Raw genomic sequence first — 17,084 nt, forward strand, 5'->3', positions numbered from 1 at the left:
CATGAAATCATTAATACCTTGGTGTGGATCATTTGTTGCATATTCTGAAGCTATAATGAGGCAGGCTGGGACACTTTACTGGAGTGCTTGCACCTGGACAAACGTCTCCTCAAGCAACAAAATACAAAGAAACTAGAAGGGATTAAAAATAACTGCATGCATGTGCAGTTGATGCAAATTATGGACAAAAAGATACAAAAAGACCAAGAAAACTCAACTGCCACTGCTGAAGAGCCCGGAGCAAAAGCAGGGTACTGTGCCTGGCCCCTGCACACAGAACCACCAAAGGGGTGGGCAGAACACCTAAGCCACCCCTCCGGCCCGACCCCTGGACCCGCCCCTACCCTCACCCCGTATAAGGAACAAACTTGCCCTCCCTTGGCGAGTGAGCAAGCAAGGGAACCTGTTACTTGCTTTTGCTCCCCACTGCTGCAGCAGGGGCCCGAACAAAGCCTTGCCTGAATTTCTTTTCTGGTCTCTGATCGATTTCTATTGATTAAGGGGGCCAAGAATCCTGGTTGGTAACAATAACCCAGAATATTTAGATGGGAGGAGAAAGGGTGTTGGGAAGAAACACTCAAGGCACTGAGGTCCTATCTGGTCAGAACAGGTGGCGTGAGAGTGACAAGAGAGTACTAGGTACCAGAGAGAGAAGGAAAACACCAGGTAACTCAAAGGCATTATTTGAAGTGGGGGTCCAAGGAATGCAATACTTTTTCATAGTTTCTAAGACTAGAACTGTCTGGGTAAGTCTGCAAAGGGAACACCAAAGGCTTCAGTGATTAGGTGACTTGCCAACCATCAGTGGTATAAGGAGTCATACCACCCTATTAAAATACCATCCCCACACACACTCGATTCCACGATCCTGTTTTGTTTTCTTAACAATATTCATCCTCATTGCTATCTGAATTTTATCATATTTTTGTTAAGTATCTGGCTTCATGGGATTAAACATCTGTCTTCTCTTTCCCTCTAACTCCACCGTGTAGAACAGGGCTTAGCACTTAGTGTGCTCTCACTGAATATTTGTAAAATAAATAAATGAAAACGAAGGCAGAATGGCTCGGAAGCCTGTGCTTTGCCACTGTATCATATTGCTCCCTTTGTTTTAATTTTTAAAAAATTTTCATGCCTAGTGACTGGTGAAGAGGGAAGACTGCTTGAGTATTTGAGGATCAAAGATGCCACGTTGCCTCAGGGAGTCAGTTTGGGGGTTCCTCATTAGCTGTCGGTATCACCTGCCAGAATAGTTTTTTAATTTTGAATATTACTAGTCCTTAATATCCCCCCATAGACTCAGCTCAGGTGTAGAAGTTGTAGAAGATCAGGTTTAATTCTTACTCTCAGGACAAGAACACTTGGTATGGCAGAAGTTACTGACGTCAGGTTCTTGTATGTGGTTTGCCCCCTTTCTCCCGAAATGTGAAACTCCAGAAGCTCGGAAGAAAGGGCAGGCAGTGCCTGGAACCACTTCTAATGCAGCCTCACACTGAGAGCCGACGCCCTCTGAATAGCCATGGGTTAGTTTAGGGGCTTTGGTTTGCCATATTTCAACCATCTGAGGCATCACCATACCTAGAATCCTTCAGAGCAGGACATTTTCACAATCCTGGTGCACATTTATGATTATTTTTCTTTTGCACCTGTAACTCAGGAATGAAAAGGTGTAATTAGTCCTCTGCTGGGCCCATTTGTGGACCCCAGTGGGGATCATTTTAGTTTGGAACTACAGCAAGCCCTGCTTGTTATCTCAACACGTGTTTTTTTTTTTTGTTTTTTTGTTTCTTTTTACAGGGGTAACCTAATAATAGCTTGAAATTTATGGAGGACCATGTCAAAAAGCCCCCTGGGCTCCAGAGGGCAGGGGAGGGGAGAGGGGAGAGAAAACACCACGCAATTTCCTGATTGTAAATATAAGCTCTTTTCTCCTGGTACACAAAATACTGGATTTATAGGTGCTGAGCTAAACAAAGGTTATCAAAAATGGTCACGAATAGAATTGGCATTTCTGGATCATGTGCCAGAAAATGTGGCTGAACCATATAAAGCATTTTATAGATTTAAATCCTTTTCTGGAATAAAGCAGGGTATAAACAGTCATACATAGCTCATGTTTCCTTCCTGGGGAGAGGCAGGATGCAAAGTCTGTGTGCTAAGGAACAACAATGGCGTTCCAGCTGGCATCGTGCATAAATGCCAAGCACCATGACTTCATAGCCAGAATACACACTATCCCCAACAGATATTACCATTCTTCTATAGTCACATGTAAGATTCGCCTTGTAAATTGAGTCAGCATCTCATTTGCCTTTTCTGAAAATACCAATGGGCCTTACATTTATTTTGTTGCTCATGCGGTACCCATGACATGGAAATTAAATTATGCTTTTTTATAGCCCACAGTTTTTTTTAAGTTTAGAAACAATGTGTCGTTCTTTGGGGGGAGGTCCTGGCACATGCCTCTGTTCTATAGGCCTTGGTCTCTGTTCCTAATGGTTTCCATGGATTTGTACTGATCCAAGGGCCGACACGGTGATACACAGGGGCCATGGATGAGAATAAGCATCTGAAGCTTGCCTCCTTAGTACTGTGTTATGATAAACTAACTAAAGGACTGTTAAAGTTTTTATTTTTTATTATTAAACGAGGTGTTACCCCAAGATTCATAGTGCTAATTATAAGTACCACTGTGTGATATTTTCTCCCAGCAGTCCCTAATATATGAGCCAAGGTTACTGCTGGCGGGAGGGTAACGGGACTGTTTTAAAAGGTGAGCAAATCCATATATGCACAAAGCAGTGAAGATGAAAAACATCTCACACACGTAGACTGTAAACGTCTGTAGAGATTTTGTGATGAAATAAAAATTTTTAAATCTTACAGAATCCATGGTAAATCCCTAACATCATGTACAACAAGTAATAATTACTATCACATAGAGAATCCATGACATTTTTGCATTAAAATTGGTCCTGTTAAATACTGAGAAAAGACGAATCTGTCAAGTCAAAAAGTATATTAGCGGTTATCTGGGGCTGGAGATAGAAACGGCGATTACCTATGTATGGCCATGAGGGGTCTTACTGGGGTTACGAAACATTCTAAACCTGGATCAGGTTGTAATGGTTGCACAACACAGTAAATTTACTAAAAAAAAAAAAAAAAAAAAAATCACTGAATTGCATACTTCAAGTGGGTAAATTTTATGGTATGTAAATTATGCCTCAATAAAGTTGCTTAAAAATGCAGGCTGGGGCTTGAATTTAAAAGAAAAAATAAAAAAACAGTGGCCCTTGAAAACTGTCATTTTCATTATCTTATTTTCAAATGTGCAAAGGGAGAAATGAAAGTCATCACCTGTGCACTGTTTACTGGTCACTCAGTAAAGGCCCACACTTGCTAATCCCCAGGAAGGAAAACACCTAACATGCTCTCCCTACACTTGACGCTTGCTCCCTTTGGAATACACCTTGAGATAGAAAAGAGGAAGCTTACATTTGTTTACAACCCACGTCCATAATACCAAGTCTCTAAACACAAAACACACACACACACACAGACACACACACACACACACACACACGCACACACGCCGCTGAACAGCATGATGTTTCTGCCAGGTGTCCTTGCTTTGGCTGACCTAGAGTTTATAAAAAGGCCCAGTTAAGAGTAGGATGACATATTTTTAACTCCCCTTCCCTTACGCTGTGGCTGTTACGGGACTGAGTGAAGAGGGCCGGCGTGCGGTTGGGACACTAATCCTAAACCTGCAAAGCTTCAGATGAGGCGTGACACACGCCGAGCACCCCTGCTCCCCGGGCCGCCTCCTGCTAGATGACATCCTCGTTATCACCCTGCTTCCTCCCCAGCCTTGTGCTCAAGGCCAGGTGCCCGTGCAGTGCTGCCCTTTGAGAAAAATAGAGGGGGTTGTAATTGACAATGAAAAACCTTAAAAGGATTGAATACAAACTCTTCTTTTGTAGAGTTTAAGTTTTGCAGAAGGAATAAAGGATGCAAATAAAATTTTGAAATGGGTCTTTTCCAGGCTGGCTTTTACTAAATGCTTTTGGGCTTGCTGCATACAGTCTATTTTTAGTTTAGGATCATAGGCATTTCTGGTGCCACTTATGGAGCACATCTTGTGAAATCTGGCGTCTGGCTTTCCTTCATTTCGCTCTGTCCTTGTAAAGTTTTGCTTACGTAGGGTCCCTTCAATTTTAATGACATCACCCATTCGTGGGAAAGTGCGCTGGAAAGTACAGAGCGTTTTACCCCCCACAGTGCCTCACTGGTGTGAGGATAAGACAAGTTTCCATGGAAAGACATTTGAGGGATTGGGGCTGCCCAGGGCTGCTCCTCTGGCTGTGTCCCTGGGTGGCTTTGCCTCCTGGCCTGACTACAGATCAGAGGGCCCGTCTGCAGCAGTTCTGACCTTTCCTGGTGGCAAAGAAACTGTGTATTACAGCATTTGAAACCAAAATATACCTGCGCTTTAGGGTCCTCTTGGGACAACCGACACCATAGCCAGTGGGAAATCTTGGCTCAGAGTAAAGTAATTCTGTTTTCATTCCCATTTAAGATGATGTGAAATGTTAATCATCCAATTTAACATGTACACACACTGGAGCAGTGGCACTTCCTCTTCAACTTGCGCTGAGTTGAAATGCCAGCGCTCAGGGGTTAAAGCTCACAGAGACTCAGTGGCACGGCAGGAGAGAGGAACACATTTGGGGATGTCCACCTCATCAGAATTCTTAGCACAGGATAATAATAAAAATAGCCTGGGAATTTTCTTGACTTTCTGTTTCTTCAATGGCTGCAATTTAGCAGAGCTAAAAATACCGTGGGAAGCCTAAACCCATTTATCAGTACGTTCAAGGAGAAGGGGCAAGAGATCTAACATTTTTTATCAGGTCCACTGTATGTAGGGCCTTGCACTGGATACTTTATAAAGGCATTCTCATATAGTCCTCAACTCTGAGGTGGATTTTCATGTGCCCATTATTCAGGTGAAGAAACTAAGGCTGAGAGAAATTAAGCAATTTGCCTCTAATAAGTGGGGGAGGGTGGGTTTGAACTCAGGTCTATCCGAATCTAGAATTCATGTTCTTTTATACTCTGTTGGTGCATGTTCACTAACATGGCACTAAGAGAAGATTTTGCATAATTTTCCTGAGATTGAGACTGTTAACCAGGTAACCTGTAAGCCCAGCAATGAGAACACTGCATCTGTTTGAAGTAGTATGGAGAGGAAGTGATTCAATCAGTCTGATTCCTGCTGTCTCCAAGGTAGCTCAGATGGCTGGGGGAATTCAGAATGACTGGGTGCAATATCCCCTGAGAAGAGTTTTGCTTTGGGCGGGGTGCTGCTGTGTTGCCTTCTGACCCCATCTCTTTGGTTAGGTCAGGGGCAGGCTGAGTGTGTATGTGGCTGGATGCTTTGGATGGTAACCTCTAGTGATCCTGCCCCCTGGGCTTCTACTTCTGCTAGAACACTGGAACTTGATTTCCTAAGTTGCCCTTAAGTCTTTGCAGAACGTGACTGCTGAGAGAGCATCCCCAATATACCCTTCCTGGGCTCCACTGACCCCAGTGCCTGGGCAGCCACATATCACAGGCAGCTTTAGTCTAGACCCAGAATGACCTAACCTCCCTGTGGTTTCGCTTAGCAGCCCATGGCTGTGCTGATGAAGATTATCTTGGCATGCTGTTTTTCACCATCTAGGTCAGAGTTGAACATGTTGAAGAGTTTCCAGTCATCTTAGTTATTTCCTACATGTAAAAATTGAAACACTAAGAATCTATGGGTAGAAGATTAGGTCTTTATTCATTTCTGAAGTTTTTTGAAGCATGGACTCTATGAGGTGTTTGACGCCAAAGGGAATAATGATAGTGTCGGACCTCAAGGAGCTTGAGTATAATCCACTGTTGCATGCTTTAAAAATGGAAAATACTAAAATTAAGGCAAAAAGGGAAATGAGGAACTTCCTCCAGATTGTAAGCTATATGGGAAAGAGTATATGCAATGCTTACTTTGAAACTAAATCCCAGGTGGAATGATAGAGTGGTTAAATACCAGATTATAAGGAAGAGATAATATGGATTGCACCATTTACCATGGATATAAACTTGGACTAAATATGGTCAAATCATTTCTCTATAAGCCTTAATTTTCTCATGTAACAGGATACTGGTGCTTACTCTCCTATATGCTGTTAAGTAGCCTTTCCACAGGGCCACCACTATATACATCCATGGATGTGGTACCCCGTACACCTCCAGGGCATCATTTAGATGATGCTGAGCTCTTGGGATTGCAGCCTACAACCTGTGCAACCATGTAAATCACTTCAGGATCCACTTAGAGATGAAGCAGCAGGACATAAGTTGTAAGTAAATGTTACTTAAGCATACTCTAGAAAACGAAGAAATATCTTCGTTTTCAGAGGTGTTAGAAGTCAGGAAATTGAAAACTGAAAAAAAGAAATCAATTGCTAAGTTTTTGTTACAAAAACAAATATATTTTCTAGCACAGTGCCAGACAGATAGAAAAATCTCATTTTCAGGAGACGGGTCTAAGGGACCAAAAACCCTTGGGAGGAGGGAAAATCACTTCAAATAACTTAATGATATAACCTAAACAAGATAACAGATAATGTATAATGTATAAACGGTATTTATGCCTAGCACACAGTTGGAGCTACGTAATAAATTTAAAAAATTTCCTTCTCTGGTCATAAAACTTTTCATTCTCATTTTCTGATGGTTTCTATTCCTTCTGGCATTTTGAGAGTTGATCTCAGTGTAAATAATGATAATTATTTCTTGCATTTTATACCAACTTACAATTTACAAAGTGCTCTGAAACCTGTATTACTTAATCTCATCAACTCTTTAAATTGCCGTGGGTTATTATGGCTATTTTGCAGGCAAGAAAAGCAAGGCTGAGTCAAGAAGTTAATTCCAGCAACACAGTGAATAATGGTTAGAAGTTCTCTTTCCTGAATTCAGTTCTAAAGTTCGTTTCTATACCCTCTTGGTGCATATTCACCAACACTGCAACCAGAGAGCAAAGTGAACAGCTCGTATGGCTGTTTTATATCATGCATTTCCTATGGTATTTAGAAGTCTGGATGTGGTAACTTAAAAATGACATACAATTTCTCTAAAGTAAGATTTTTAAGAAAGATTCCATATACAAAATAGGGAAAAACCCCTAAAATTGTCTATTTCCTTCTCCTCCATGCCTTAAAATCTCCAGGGCGAAATAATTCCTACTTGACAGAACTCAAAGCATATTCAAAACACTGGAAGCAAACAGAAGTCTGACAATGCCAGTGGTTAAGGGACAGCCTAGAATACCCAATTTTTAAACTGTTCTGGTCCCAAGAGTAAACAACCAGTAAAGGGAAGATAAAGTGGGCAGTAGGCAAGCTTCAGGCACAAGCCCAACCAAGATGTACGGAGAAAGACCAAGGCAGGACTTAGGTCAAACTATTCCCAACTCATCAACATCTCAGAGTTTTCTCTGTAATTCAAGAGGAATGCTTACTTCTATTTGACTTGATTGAAAAGGAGCAAGAGATGAAAGGAAAAAAACCCATATTTGGAATATGACGTAGAAGCTTGACTTAATACACGCAAGTTTTGCTCGAGTAAATGACTATATGCTAAAACAATGTCAATTACAAGTGGTCCCTACTACAGAAAAGGCTGGGCTACAAATGTTCCTTCTTACACTTTTTTTTCTCTTGAATTTTGAGCCTGTTTTTCCAGAGAAGCGATGTGATACAACATGGTTATGACCCTATGCCGGGCTACTGCAAAATACTATCTTGCTTCTCACAGCTCCCACCACAGACACAATTACGAATGAGAAAAAAATGTTTCTGCTCTGAGACTCTTAGTGCTCTGAAGTTTAGTTTTGACCCTTCTTACTACAGTAACCTACTCAGGTATACTCTATTCGTCAAAAATAAGCTACACTATAGAAATAGCTGTTCATCTCCCTTGATTCTAACTTTAATTCTTAGCTGAATCTACAAGGTGTTAGGAAGAAAGCAATCTGACAAACCAATTCATACTCATGTGTAAATGATTGTCCATTAACTTATATATACAACATACACATACACAAACACATGCACAAACATAATTGCATTACTTATGTGTTAGCTAGGCATCACTCTGGGGGCCAGGGATATAACAGTGGAAAAGGGCAAGGTTTCTGCTCCCAGGAAGCTTACATTTCAGTGAGGAGGGTTGGCCAATAATAACGCTCCAAAACAAATAAACCAAAAAATCCACAAAGTTATAAATACATAAAATAGGGTGAGATAATACAGGAAAACTGGGTGACCACTTTTTTGCATTGTGTGGTTAGGGAAGGTCTCTTTAAAGAGGTGACATTTAAGATGAGATATAATTGAAGACACAGAGCCAGTCTTGTGCAAATGAAGGGGAAGAGCACTTTGGGAAGCTAGCACAACCCTGAGGAAGGAATGAACTTGGTGCATGAAGGACAATAAAAAGGCCAGTGGGGCTGAAGAGCAGTGGGCAAGGAGGTATACAGAACAGAAAGACAGGAAGGGGCCAAATCACATCGGTCTTTGTAAGCCAGAGTTATGCTTTTGAAGTTTATCCTAAGAGGAAGCCTTGGAAAATTGTAAGGAGAAATGTGGTCTCAGTTACATCTTAAAACCATCTCTAGCAGAAGCATGGAGACAGATAGGAGGCTACTTACTGCAGGGGTCAGAGTGAGAGAGAACGGCTGCCTAGACCAGCATGGCAGTGGTAGAGACAGCTAAGTGGGTCTGATCAAGATATACTGTAGAGGAGAGATCTGCAGGAGTTACGAACGGATTCACTGGGGATGAGGAAAAAGGAATCAGGAACACCTGGGTAGATAATACTGTTTTCCTGAGAAAGGCAAGGTATGGGAAGAATAGGTTTGGTTGAAGGATAAGGCAGCTGGGCAGTAGAAGTCAACAGTTCTATCTGGATATGGTAATTTTGAGCTGTGAATTACACATCCAGCACTGATATAGGAAGGCGGTTGGTATATGAATCTAGAACGCAGGGAAAAGTTGAGGCTGGGGATCTACATTCGGTACTCACTGGCATATCGATGGCGTTTAAGCCTTGGAGACTGGGACGATGGCCCAGGGGGTGAGCATGGACCAAGAAGAGGGCTGGGGACCAGGCTCTGGCTCTCTCCAACATTGAGCGGTGGGAAGAGACTGTCCCCCTCTTCTCCAGACAGGCGGCTCTGTAGAAGGGCCATTCAGGCAGAGAGGCTGTTCCTCTATTAACAGGTGTGGGTCTTTAAGCTCTTATAGGCACACCTGAGGGTGGTCAGGATTCCTTTTCTGCCAGTAGATTATAATGAACATTTCACTACCAGTTGGTATGAAGAAGCTCTGTCTCACCTGCAAAGTCATAAGCTCTTTTTTTCCAAGATTTTGAATATGGTAAAAAAAAAAAAAATACTATTAATGAGATACATAGATATTTAATCCAGCCTTGAGGCAGGAGGACTAATAGGGAAGGTTTTCAATGCCCATAAGGCCATCACAATCTAAGAATCTAAGTCTCACCTCGGAGGAGGCAGCAGTTTACCAAACACTAGCCAGGAGCCCTTCTGCCTTAGGAAAACTGTCAAGACGTCAGCCTAAACAAAGAGCTGGGCCCCAGGACCAATACAGATGAATGGTGGGGGTAAGTGAAGAGAATTAGTTCTCTTTTTCCTTCTGCCTACAGCAACTGGGCTTTGTCACTTGGGAACAATAGCATCTTTTTTTCCCCCTGATAAGTCAGGAGATATAATAAAGCAATGCTCTGAAGCATCAGGGTTGAAGAATAAAGTCAGAAATATTGAACAAGATGCTGAATGAACAATTTGCCGTTTTTTTTGGGGGGGGAGGTCTGCTTATATAGATATGATCATCTGAGATTACCTGTGAATATATTGTTTTGGGAGTATGCTACACAGTTAATACTGCAGCACATTATAGGAATTCTCCCACTAACAGAGCAAAGCAATCTGTTTCCCAATGGGAAGAATTTACGGCAGTGTAGGGAAACCATTTTGACAACTAATGACTCGCTGTATTAGCCCTCAGGCTTTCTTACCTCTTGATACCCCTACCTGGGTTCTGAGCTGCTTTTTAAATGGCAGAACAAATGACTCCAAGCACTAGGGTCACTATAATCCACACTTCATGTTACAGAAAAATTTTTAATCATACGGCTTCCATACTGTTCAAAAGAGTTCATTAATACACGAGATACAGAGCCATTTTGGCAGATTGGTATACAGAGAAAGGAGCCAGTTTCGAGATATTGGCATGACGAGTTGAGAAAAAAAGAAAAACACCCCAAGACATTTTTAGGCCCAAGGATTTCACGTAGGAAAAACATTTTTAAAATCCCTTTTAAAGCAAGAGATGCACTCGGTAGGATCAACTGCTGACTTTTCAGAAAGGCAGGCTAATTTTGGATAACTGTCATGAGACCTAAGTTTGCCTTCATTACCATAATCTGCACATATTCTCCTCAAGGGTTAAACCCATGGCCGAGAGTGTGTACTAACTTGGGCACCGCTTGATAGTGATTTAAGCCTTAAGGAAAGAAGACTCCCCCAGACATTTTCCTATAGTAACCTCTGACAGAGCCATGGCTAACCACGATGCTTAGCTCCTGTGGTTGTATACATGTTCTCTGAACAAAGCAACTTAATATGAATATTTTAAGTTTTTCCTCTTGCTTGCTACATTTCTGGTCATTTTTGGAAAAAATTAAAAATAAAGACCAGGGCCTTCCCCGGTGGCGCAGTGGTTGAGAATCCGCCTGCCGATGCAGGGGACGCGGGTTCGAGCCCTGGCCTGGGAAGATCCCACCTGCCGCGGAGCAACTGGGCCCGTGAGCCACAACTACTGAGCCTGCGCGTCTGGAGCCTGTGCCCCGCAATAGGAGAGACCGCGGCAGTGAGAGGCCGGCGCACCGCGATGAAGAGTGGCCCCCGCTTGCCGTCACTAGAGAAAGCCCTCGCATAGAAGCGAAGACCCAACACAGCCAAAAAAATAAAATAAATAAATAAGTCAGGAGCTCTTAAAAAAAAAAATTAAAAAGAAAATAAAAATAAAAAATAAAGACTGAATATAGACCTGTTGGAACACAGCTGGGGTTGAGGGGGAAGAATCTGCTCTCCTCGGAGGATGAGCAGTGAACCAGAAGACTTCGCACAGCCCTGCTCACTAAGGCGGGGAGGAAGAACACTCTCGAAATCCCTCGGCTCCTCCATTAACTCAGCTGGACCCCAAAACCATGCTGGGCCCAGCATGATCAGGACTCCTAAACAGTCGATCAGTTGTAATACACCATGCGCCATGGCTGACCAGTACAAATCTGGACCCTTCATCCATCCTTCGTTTCTCAAGGGTGAGGCGTCCAAATTCATACTTGTCAGATCCTCCCCCAGCCATTCAACACCATAATCACAAAAGCTGCTCTTTTACTGAATTCCACGTCCCAGATGCTTTACTAGCTGTATCATTTATAGGCGTTTTCTCCACTCCTTACCCTGATTCTGCAAGTTCATATGGTTGTCCCTATTTCATCAATGAAGAAACCGAGGCTCAGAGAAGTAATCTATCCATAGTCACTGAGATAATGAACATCTGAGAAGAACAGCCAGTGATTTCAGGCAAGAGACACATGGTTTAAACGGTGCTTGTTTTCAGACTCAAAAGCCGGGTTGCCAACTACGGCAAGAGTTAGTAGAGGTCACAGCATTTTCATTAAGGCTGTGGCAAAGTCGGAAAGTGGGAAAGGAATGGCACCATCCGCAGGGCTGTATTTCCCCTCAATTCCTGCCTTTTCCCAAGCCCACTGCAACCCTTGTCATTGACCTTCTGCTGGTAGAGATGCAAGTCTTGTTGCTCTAAGTTGAGAGTACACATCTGTCAGGATGTCAACTAGTGATGGGAAGTAGGTCCAGAACTTTAGTTACAATAAGCTCTGATGTGTATCAGAATCACCTGTGAGCTTAACACACATTTCTGGGCCCTTCTTTAGACCTTCTGATTCTGTAGGTTGGTCGTGGGTCTCAGGCATTTGCATTTCTAAAAACAAACTCCCAGGTAATTTTGATGCCCATCAAAGTTTGAAAATTACTGCTCTCAATGTTATGTTCAGGAGGAGGAGATCTTACTCAGAGGAGCGAGTACACATAACGAGCTACAGCTGCAGGCTGGAAGAAAAATTCAGCTTAGCGGGAATGCATGAAGGGATGTCCACCTGGCCTGCTCATTTCGCTCAGGATAACTTTTTCCTGTTCTGATCCATGTCTATTTTTTATTTACTCCCATTAATATTTGGGTCAAGAGAATCATCAGGTCTTAAGTATTTATCTTAGTTACCCAACAAATACAGCACTTCATCCAAACTTGACTAAATACATAGAAGACAGAAATTTTGTTCTTGAAGATAATTCTGTAGTTGTGTTTTTGAAAGTTCTAACTGTAATGGGAAGCTGACCTATCAATCTATCCATCAAATCAATCTGCTCTCTCCGTGCAGGCAGGCCCTCTGGGAACGCTATCCTGTCATGATGATACCGACCAGCTTTCTAACCTTGAGAAATGCCATGACAATGTTCTGGCAGCGACATTATGCACAGCTCTGGGCCTTTGTCTTTCATAGGCCGGGTTTGTTAGCACAGCACTTGAAATTGTAGGAACAAAAGGGCCAAGAAGGCAAATGGGCTTCCACTCCTGGGGGAATCACACAGGGATGTATTCATTACCTGGCACTGAGGTTCCAAGCGCGACGAACACTACCGCGGTCACGGAATCCTTCAGGCCGATGGTGCAGCCAAAGTGGGAAGCCAGGTCTCCGATGAAAGCCGTCAGTACGCCAATCATGAGGATGGAGACGATGAAACACGCCCAGCCATTCCAGTATTCTGTAGGGGGGACGAAGGCGAAGAGAACCTTCCAGAACACAGTCAGAAAGTGCATCACGTAATCGAAGCAGGAGGGCAGCTTCTCCTCCCCACATTCATCGTCGTCGTCATCTTCCCCTAGAGAGAAAGGAATGAAGAACATTTCATCAAAACCTGTGCTATCAGGGTTTTCCTCTCTCCCACTTTCTCCTTCCTAGGCCTGTTGGCCCTCCCTTGAGACGTGGGTGAAGCTTTGGGTTTTCCAAGAGTCAATCATAATCAACCAAAATCATTATTAAGGTACTGACATGCCCCCTCGCTGTGGTTCACGGAACAATAGCAAAACCTTAAGCCCCAACCAGTTTCGGTTATATGCAATCAACACATACTTTCTACTCCCACGTCACCTCCCGTGAGCATTGTCATTTCATAGAGATGAAAAGGATTTCTCCCCAAAGGCAGGAAAGTTGTGTACCAGGCTTGGAAAGAAGCCTCTTTTAATGAAAGATGACTGACAGTTCTTCTACCAGGATTCTTTCCTTCCAGCTTGGAGTCTAGCTCTGGGGATTCATGGCCATATGATCCTGTATAGGACCATGTTCTAACAGGAGCCTCTGGGCCCTGCACACTCCTCCCCGCTTCACCTCCTGCAACTGCTTCAAACTCAAACTCCATCCCAGCCAAATGGAATTATTTGCATTTTTTAAAAACTGTATGTAATGTACTTTCTCCTACTTTTGTCCTTTATAACTAAACGTGCTTGGCATATCCTAATCCCTCCCTCTTTATCCTTTAAAAAAAAAAAAAACAAGGGAATTTTTTAGAAATGCAAATTCCTGGCCCCGCTGCATCAGAAACTAGGGGAGTGGGGGTGGGGTGGGAGGTGTTTGAACAAGGCTTCCAGGTGATTCTCATGCACGCTCAATTTGAGAACCAGTCTCTAGACTGTGCCTGTGCACTTTCCTTCTCCATTTGACTATGAGCCTGTCAAGGGCAGGAATTTGTCCATTTTTGTGTCCTTAGTGTTTGGTCTAATCGCCGGCATGTGCATGCATGCATGAATTTCCACTGACTTTATGTAACTACTTAATTACATAATACACATATGTAACTACTTAATTATATAACAACACACACATATAACAATGTTGCCAAGTAAATTCACAAAGCTTACTAGTTAAAGGAGCCAGGAAATTAATAGTATTCTAAAACGGAAACTTCATTTACAATGATATAATCCCCATTCACATATTTTAAAATTGAGCCACTGAATGTCACCTCTTCTTGAAGTGGTGGCTAGTATATATTTACGTGTTTTGTAGCCATTTTGGAAAGAACTTCTCCTTGAGACTTTGTTTCACCACTACCACCTCCCCGAACCTTGTCACCAGGGATCCACTTCCTCCAACCAATGCAGCTGGCAGCAGGTGAGGCTGTCACACTTCCCAGCTGTCTGCGCAATGTTAGATTGCCAGCATGGGGCAAACGTGCGTACTCTTCATGAGACACTCCTTGGTGAGGCCATCTGGAGCAGCACATAACTGGGAAAACCCTCTTAAATCCGAGGAGCTTTGAGGGAAAAGTGCCTCTTACAAAACACGAGTGTCTGGATTTGTAACCTGTCATCTTACAGGACGAAGGAAGAGGCAATGGTTCGCTCTTCAGTGAGTGCACAGTCAGAATTATTATGCACATAAACTTTGGGGATCTGCAGAGAAAGTAGCCTCGTCTTTGACGCTCTGGAAGGTCTCCAATAAGCTCTCGGGAAGCAGCCCTCAGCAGATGGATGGAATCACCTTTGGAAACGAACTAGGCAGAGGACTTGACTCAGGTCAGCCGATGGAAAAGTGTGTCTCACTAGAGTGAGAGAGCCTGGTTGACCATGTTAAAGGAATTGACCAAGGAGGCCATTAGACTGGAGTGGCTCTAACACCTTAGTAACCAATGTAAGCAAGCCGAAACCTCAGCCAGAGTCAATTCCTATAAATACATTTGTGTCTGAGAAAATGAAACCGAGGAACCATCATTCACAAACAGCCCACCTAGGCTCTCCTAAGTAAGGCAACTGCTTAAGCTACAGCCACTCAGTTTCCTTGCTTCACTTCTGAGTCTGCTCTATAAGAGACTGTTCCCAGCTCCTATCGGCAGAGTGCCCCTAACCACTTTCGGTTTGGTTCTGCCTGATGTGAATCCATGTTTGCTCAAATAAACTCTTAAAAACTTTTAGTGTGCCTCAGTTTATCATCAACCATTTCCTACAGTGCTCACGCTGTATGGTTATTACATATTTCTAATATCATCCGTGCCTGAAAGTAGAAGATGCTTTTAAGTAAAAGCCCATGTTATGGACTGAATTGTATCTCCTCCAAATTCACATGTTGAAGCCTGACCCCCAGTCAAAGAATGTGACTGTATTTGGAGATAGGGCCTTCAAAGAGATGCTTAAATGAAAACGGGGCTGTTAGGGTGGCCCCTCATCCAATCTGACTGGTGTCCTTATAAGGGGGAATTGGGACACAGAGAGATAGCAGGGACACCTGCACGTGGAGGAAAGACCACGTGAGGACACAGCAAGAAGGTGGCCCTTCCTTCCTCCAAGTCAAGGAAAGAGGCCTCGGGAGAAGCCGAACCTGCCAAAACCATGATCTTGGACTTTTATCCTCCAGAACTGAGAAAACGCATTTCTATTGTTTAAGCTACCCAGTCTGGGGCATTTTGTTATGGCAACCCTAGCAAATTAGTACAGCCCCTTGGGAAGCATCCTATGTCATAGCACTGACATATAGGAGCGGCCACTCAGTGTTTCTCTTACTTACTCCCTTCTTGTTTCCTTATCCATTTCTTCTTTTTTTTTTCCTTCTGTTACTGAACCAGGTTCGTTTTGCCCCAAGCACAGCAAGCCAAAACGCTGAGGGTTTTTCCCCAAGGCAGCCAAGCGAGGAGGCAGGAGAACAAATCTCAAAACTCCCTCTATGAAAGCAGAGGGTTCAGGGTATTTATGGGATGACGAATAAAGAAGCAGGGTGGTCTGGGGTGTGGGGAGCATGGGGAAAGGCGATTGGAAAAAGGTGCGGTAATCTTGGTTCTGCGCAGGCGTAACTAAGCACGTTCAAAATGTCACTCAGCGGGCACCCACGCATGCCCAGTTGGAGGGTCAGCGGTCCCACCCAGCCTTAACCAGCTCAGTTCCAACTAGACACAGCTGACTCCAAGTTCCTAAAACAACTTGGGCCAACCTCTTACTGTTTAAGCTACTTGGAGGACCTGCAAGTCTCAGAATGGCCTTGATTAGTGAAGGCAGGTGAAATGGATTTGACTCTCAGTTTCACTTCTTTCACCTTTCTTCCCATTTCCCTTTTACCCTCCACTTGAGCTCCAGGTGGAACTCACTGTGAGAGCTGCAATTGTCAGTCCTTATTTGAGGGGGGGTAGGAAGAAGAGGACCATGCTAATTATTTCTCTACCTCCTTTTCTCCCTATTTCCCAATCCAAAGGGGGGGACTGCATGTACCCCAGGAAAGCTCAGAAAAAGCACTAGACTTTCTAGTTATATTTATTTTGTATCTGATCCTTCAAAATATCTATATTTGTAAATATTTTATAATTTCACAGGGGGTATGATTAAAACAGTTTGGAAAACACTATAGAGTTTAATCAATCATTCATAGAAACACAGATTATTCTGCCTCTAACTCTAGAAAATTACTTAATTTGGGGTGTCTAAGTCTCATACTGTGGAGACGAACAAGAAAACAAATAATGAAGCTTCTGAGAAGAAATGACACTTATAAATTGAGAGTAGATGTTGTATTTGTCTTCAAGATGGAAATAATAACACCTTTCCCATGAGGGATGTGCAGGGGAATAATTAGATCATCTCTGCAAAGTGTCTGAGGATATTTCAAGGTAATGATTATCATGGTAGTTACCATTATTTTCCTCCACTTAGGATTGTTACTGTGTTTCCCCATCATTATTTAATTACTTAGTCAAGATGCTGGGTCCTAAGGTGACATTCTAGGCTTTTAAAAACAAAATCTAATATTGCCCTCTGGAATTAACTTTATGACTTGTAAGTGTACAATGCAAAATGTGTGTGTGTGTGTGTGTGTGTGTGTGTGCATGCAAGAGAGAGAGA

At 43.0% G+C, this 17,084-nt stretch overlaps 1 protein-coding gene across 7 annotated transcripts in view; it reads right to left on the reverse strand.

The window, feature by feature from the left end:
• The window catches only part of SLC8A1 (solute carrier family 8 member A1), a 349,441-nt gene that overhangs the window by 34,655 nt on the left and 297,702 nt on the right, over window positions 1–17,084 (reverse strand). For all 7 annotated transcript variants that reach the window (XM_068564093.1, XM_068564092.1, XM_068564094.1 and 4 more), the window contains exon 7: window positions 12,809–13,084. In XM_068564093.1, coding sequence (XP_068420194.1) covers window positions 12,809–13,084 — 276 coding nt within the window. The remainder of the gene's footprint in view (window positions 1–12,808; window positions 13,085–17,084) is intronic.

This window comes from Eschrichtius robustus, chromosome 15, assembly GCF_028021215.1.
Source record: "Eschrichtius robustus isolate mEscRob2 chromosome 15, mEscRob2.pri, whole genome shotgun sequence".
Taxonomy (NCBI): Eukaryota; Metazoa; Chordata; class Mammalia; order Artiodactyla; family Eschrichtiidae; genus Eschrichtius; species Eschrichtius robustus.